General features: G+C 51.1%; 1 protein-coding gene across 1 annotated transcript; it reads right to left on the reverse strand.

The window, feature by feature from the left end:
• Positions 1-584: 584 nt before the first annotated feature.
• SLC35C1 (solute carrier family 35 member C1) lies at positions 585-4,736 on the reverse strand. The gene is made up of 2 exons (XM_026045852.1): positions 4,190-4,736; positions 585-2,230 (listed from the first exon to the last, which is right to left on the reverse strand). Exons 1-2 carry the CDS (start codon positions 4,734-4,736, stop codon positions 1,671-1,673), a joined length of 1,107 nt encoding a protein of 368 aa, XP_025901637.1. The 3' UTR covers positions 585-1,670.
• Positions 4,737-5,995: the final 1,259 nt, after the last annotated feature.

Raw genomic sequence — 5,995 nt, forward strand, 5'->3', positions numbered from 1 at the left:
GTTGGCCGGCCATCCGCTCATTGGCCGCGCCGCCCGCAGCGCTCATTGGCCGCAGCGCGGAGGCGGGCGCGCTCTGCTGCCCCCCAGCGGGCGCGGCGCGGCGCAGCAGCCGCGCTGCCGGCCGCGCCTGCGCGTTCCGCTTCCTCGTTCCTGCTCCGGGAGCGCGCGGTGCCCACGCGCGGCTCCGCAGCAAAGACGGACCACGGCACCAATGCCCCTTTTTATTCAAGAGAGGTAACAATTACAAGTCAGCATATGCATCGTTTAAAATAAAAAATAGTCTGTTCTGATAGAAAACCCGAGAACCAAAAAGCCCACCCGCCACCAAAGTAAGAACGAGAGCTGGCACCCTCCAAGGTGGTGAACGCGGTCAAGAACCAGAAAGAAACGTGCTCAGGACAGAAACAGGCGCCCTAGTCTTTCTAGGGCAGGGTGGAGCATCACCGCGCAGGGTGCATGCGGTCGCATGGCCTGCCCCAAACCCTTAGCCAGGTAACTAACGGGGCCAGAGCCTGGAAAGCTGCTCCAGCACACAGCTCAGCAGGATGGCTTCAGGCAGGGTGCCGTCCCCGCCGAGGCGCACACATCGAGGTGCACACACCATGGCTTTGCAGCAGCCTCCGGCCGCACTCGCACATCAGTGGGTAGGGTGCAAGACTCTGCAGCCTGGTAACTACTTTGAGGACGCCTAGATGCGTGCTCCAGTTAAAGGGACTGACGTAGCTGGGCACAACTGGGAATTTGTTTTCATTTTTGGCAATGAAGTCACCAGCCCCAGAGGCATGGCACAAGTTGCTTGAAACCAGCCCAGCCTGTGACAACACAGTTGTCAGACACAAACCTCCCCCTGCAGAGCGGGAAGTGGACAGACTTGAGCTTTGACCTACGGAAGCAAGTACTTTAGAAGCTTTCCCCTCCCTTCAGGGGCTGGTAAAGGCAGAAGTCTTGCTCCTCTTTAACAAGGACACGCCGCCTCAGACAGCATGCTCTCCCTCACAAACCTACAGAGGGAATTGAGAAGCTTTGTCTGTGCCTCTTAGATAGTTTCTTAAGCTACAAATACAGCCAGCAGCAACCCAGAGCCAAGAGAACTCAACAGGAAGAGATGCTGGCTCTTCAGGAGTGAGACTGAGAGGCGCAGCCTCTGCTTAGAGTTGTACAGAACTAGAAGGGAGGATGTTTCCAATCACTTGCTTTAAAGTGAGTTACAGAAAGAACTGCTATTGCCAATTCTACTTCAGAGGAACACTTTACTGGAGAGTATTCCTGACAGTCTGGCTATCTGCTTCTTCCTTCCATGGAGGTTCAAGATTTTTGACTCAAGCTATGTTATTCACTTCACTGTCAATCTGTATGACCGGATATACACAGCTCTCATTCTGGTCTTTGCCCACTGTATCTTCAACCTCCAGCAAAGCAAGATTGTCCAGATTAGATCAGAAACACCCATTTTAAAAAGAGATTGTGGTAACTTATCAGTCTCTCCAACACATGCTTTCCCATTCCAGAGGCAGGGTGAAATCCGCAGATAAAACACAATCCAGACAGGCCTTTAGCGCCAGCTCCTGACACAGCTCTTCATATAGTTGTAAGGTCAGCTTTTTTTCCTGGCTCCTTTCACGTGAAAATTATCTCCCCAGACACAGAAACAAATGTGAGGCTGGAGTGGCTTATACACCCGTCTCATTTTTTTCATTGTTTCTGAGATTAGGCTCTTCTTGTTCCTTCCTCATCTCCAGGCCTTTCACCCACGTATAGGCAAAGGAACCCCCCAGAACCATCAAGTTACTCATCCACCACAGGAAGCTCTTTGTCTCCTCAAAATAGACAACAGCCAGCACTGTTTGGGCACAGGCCTTGGCTGTCCCAGAGACATTGTGGGTGAGCGGGCTAGTGAATTTAATCTGGAGTCCAGTCACATACCCAATGGCAAAGCCAAACACCCCCCCCAGGGTCATCATGCCCCAAAAGCTGGGGCTGCCCAGCTTGTCGAAGCGGTAGAGGGTGTGGAACTCGCCCAGCAGCATCATGAGGGGGAGGAAGAGGACACAAGCATTCACGTTGTTGTAGAAGGTCAGGCGCCAGATGCTTCCATCCACCACTGGCAGCACCTTCTTTGTGTAGATGGCGTTGAGCGAGACGCACAGGCTTGCCAAGACCCCGAAGAATATACCGGTCCATGACAGAGTGCCCTCTGCCCCTTCCTGGTCAACACCCAGCCAGAAGCCACCTGCAATGAAACAAATCGGGAATAACCTGAAAACCTGCTGAAGAATTCAGTACGCATAGCCAGTGATTCAAGCAAAAAATACCCAAAGAAAAGCCACAAAAGAACACAATTATAAACACAGTTTGCCTTAAAGATTTTTCCCTTTCTAGCATGCTAATCCACAATGTGTCGGGACTAGCATTCTGAGGAGCATTTTTTTTAGGAGTTCAGGTGTTTTACTAATCATTCAATCTGAGAGGATTGACTTGTACAGGGAATAGGCAGCATGACTTTAGAAACAATTACTCCAAAAAGCCATGAACTGAAGTTAAAGAGAACCTCTGTATACAGATCATTTACAGAAGATCATGTGTTTTTTTTAATTGACCAGGAAGCAAGTGGACAGAGTAGCAAGAAATATACCTCTCTTATCGCATTATGGGGAACTAGTTCCACAACCTACCTAGTCTTGTTTGCACTGTTATAGGAATAATAATAAAAAAAAAAAAAAAGTAAAAGAAGGAAATATAGTAAAATACATGGGTGTAATACTCAGAAGCTTTAGAAAAAAAAATAAAAAGATTAAGAGAGAAACTGAGCTCAATGTTTTTATCATGTTGAACTTCCTTGAGAGTGAGAACATTCTTTAACCAGCTCCGAAAGAGAAGTTACAGATTTGTCTTTCTACAGGGCAAGGAGACCTCCCCTCACCCAGCTCATAAGAAAACCATTATAGGAGATTTCAGTTTCTGAAGGAACACTGGAGGCAACTGATTGCATCACCTGGGCAAAGCAGTAGCTGTTAGTCAGACAGGCCCTCCTGTTCACCCCTTCTGTTGGGAAGGGAATCGTGTAACTCATTTGCATTCAATCCACCTGCTTGTCTAAGTACAGGAGTGTACACACATGCACCCGGAACTGGGCTAAAAAAAGTCATTGTCCTTGGCATCTGAACAGCCATGAAGTACAAGGTTGTATAGTGATTTTGGTCCATTAGCTTACCCTTCATCGGGAGCATTCAACTTGTCTCAGCTCACAGACTCCACTGTATGCTCCCAATGGCATTTACAGTTATCAAATACCATTGTGGTTATCAAAGCTAATAATGCAACAATCACTTGAAATAGGAAGAAAGCCAACAGTTGTTTTAAGGCCTTTGTGGAAAAAATAGCAACAAGTTCACAGAAGTTAAACCTCAGCAGAGACTTGATAGTTACTTAAGGAGAATCAAAGGGAAGTGAGGAGGGGCTAAGAAGAGAGCAGTCAGGAGAAAGGAAAAAAAAAAAGAAAAGTAATTTCATCTGTTAAGGATCATTACCGATATACTCTAGATATGCAAAGCAGATTGTCCAAGGTAGTGCAAAAAAGGAGCCCTGAAGTTGTGCTGTTTATCAGGGAACAGCTGTGCATGTGGAGGAAGGCCATGAGAGAGGAAGGACAGTTTTGCATGGCTCAGCATTCGGGGGAGTCAGCTCAGTGGCCTTGCAGGAGCTTAAGGCCACAATAACACTGCCAAGCCCCAGTGCCCTAAAGGATCACCACTCCCATCAGGTGGCTGGCACTCCCACTGCCCACTTTGTGCTTACAAACAAGCGGTCCCGAGCAACATGTGCAGATAAAGAACAGGAACTCTTGCAGGAGTTCAGCATCCCTATCCTGCAGGGGTACATCAGGAAAGGGATAGATACTGCTGTGTGGTTACAGACTCGCAGTCACCACAGCTGGAGAGCACAGAGGCCTTGCCAAGAGATGTTCCCACCCTAGGATGAAGCAGCACAGCCAGGAATGAGACACCAGGACCCCAAAGCCCAGTTTTGATCAGGCCTCTCTTCAATCACCTGCGCAAGCTCAGGAGAAGTCTCTCATGCAACTCTTTGAGGTTGCAGGACTGCCTGCACCGCACAGTGGGTCTCTAGGGACTGCAAGGGTCTGTGGAACCCCAAGGCCACCCAGCATGGGTGCCCCCTCGCCCCTGCTCACCTATGATGACGCCGCAGGCCAGCAGCGCGTAGAGCGACGTGGTCTGCTTGAGGAGCACGTAGGAGAGCAGCACGTTGAAGACGGTGGTGAGCGAGCGCCCCACATTGTAGAAGGCCACGCCGACGTACTTGAGGCAGAGGTTGTTGGAGGTGATCATGCCGATGAAGACGACAGAGAGGGGCAGGACGCTGCGGGACACCTTGGGGTCGAGGCGCAGGGCGGGCAGGCCGGGGCAGCCGGGGGGCCCGCAGGCAGCGCCCAGGCTGAGCCCCAGGCACAGCGCGGCCGTGAGGGCGCACTGGAAGAAGGTGACGAAGAGCGGCGCATTGAGGCGCAGCGAGGGGCTGTCCAGCAGGTACTTGTTGAGGAAGACCATGGTGATGGAGGTGAACCAGTAGAGGCAGACCACGAGGGCGATGCGCAGCGCCCGCAGCACGAAGGGCGCCGGCCGCCCCGCGCCCTCCTCGGCCGGCAGCAGCGGGTCGGCGGCACCGCCGCCCAGCGCCATCCGCAGGATCCCCGTCCGCTTCAGCTGCGCCCTGTTCATGGCGGGCGAGGCCGTCGGGCGCCCGCCCCCCGCTCCACCCCTGCGGCCGCGCCGCCCGCCGCTCACCTGCGCCCGCCTCTCGCCGCCGGCCGCGCCGCCCCGCCCCGCTCCGCCCGCCCCGCCGCCGCCATGTTGGGACGCGGCCGGCCGTGGCCGTCCCTGCGCTGTGGCGGCCGCGGCGGGAGGCCTGGGCGGCTGAACGCGGCGTTTGCTTTTATAAGCAAAATAATAATAATAATTATTATTCCCAAGTGCAGAGTGTCCACAGCATTCTGAGTGTCTTTTCTTTTTTTTCTCGGGGGCCTTTTATATTCTTTCCATTTCTTTCTGGGACGCTGCTAAAGCCCCTGCTTCCTTCAGTACTGGCTTTTTTTTCTTTTCTTCCACTCCCCCTCCTCTCGGCCCCCCCCCAATTCTCCTTCCAAAGACACTGGCTTCATCTTTTCTTGTCCAATTCTGTGCTGCTTCAGGAGTCTTTAAATCACAGCAGGGCAGATAATGCTCTTGGTATTGGGGCTCTTTGGAGGTAAATTATTAATTCTTGTAGCTTCTGTAGGCTTTTTGGACAAAGAAGACAAGAAGCTTCTTGATGATGGATGGATCCACACAGGCATATATACAGACAGATACGCATATGTCTTAAGCCCGCTCTTCAGCCTAGCCTAGGTTATACTTACCACTGGCAGCTTGGTCTCTATTGGAAGCCTAACTCTTACATCAGAACTTAAGCTTCAGCCCAAGGATGCCCATGAAAGCTAAGAGGAAGACATCACAACTCTAACTCAAACCTAACACTAACCCTGTGCAATGGCAGCTAAGACAAGAATGTGAAGCAAAATGACAAAGCAATTGTCGTGGGACGGTATTTTCCAGTTGTACATGTATGGGTGAACTTGTGTAGGTTATTGCTAGCTATGCTTTGAGTGAGTGTTACGGCTAGGGTTTGAGGTTAGAGAAAGACAGAGCTGCGGTTGCACTGCCACTGAAAAGGGCCCTCCAAGGGAAGGAAAATGCTTGCCAAAACAGTTCTCCTGGGAAGAATGTTTTATGGTTGAACATTTATAAGTGACCTTATCTAACTCATTGCTACCTAGGGTAGGGTTAGGAACTAAGCCAACGCAAGAACAATTATTTGGCTTTTTTTTTTCATTCCCTTGAAGGCACTTTTCATTGGTAATGCAGCTGCAGCTCTGCACTGGCTCCATCTCTACACTGTAACCCTAATCTCAGTCCTGACCCGACCTGACATAGGCCAAGAC

Source organism: Nothoprocta perdicaria, unplaced genomic scaffold (assembly GCF_003342845.1).
Source record: "Nothoprocta perdicaria isolate Ctin4 unplaced genomic scaffold, notPer1 scaffold_410, whole genome shotgun sequence".
In the NCBI taxonomy this organism is placed as follows: domain Eukaryota; kingdom Metazoa; phylum Chordata; class Aves; order Tinamiformes; family Tinamidae; genus Nothoprocta; species Nothoprocta perdicaria.

Bases quoted from the DNA above. Each gene is read 5' to 3' on its own strand.
- SLC35C1 (XM_026045852.1), bottom strand. From the start codon at position 4,736: ATGAACAGGGCGCAGCTGAAGCGGACGGGGATCCTGCGGATGGCGCTG. The intron at 2,231-4,189 runs GTGAGCAGGGGC...GTTTCATTGCAG, and splicing joins GGCCTGCGGCGTCATCATAG to GTGGCTTCTGGCTGGGTGTT.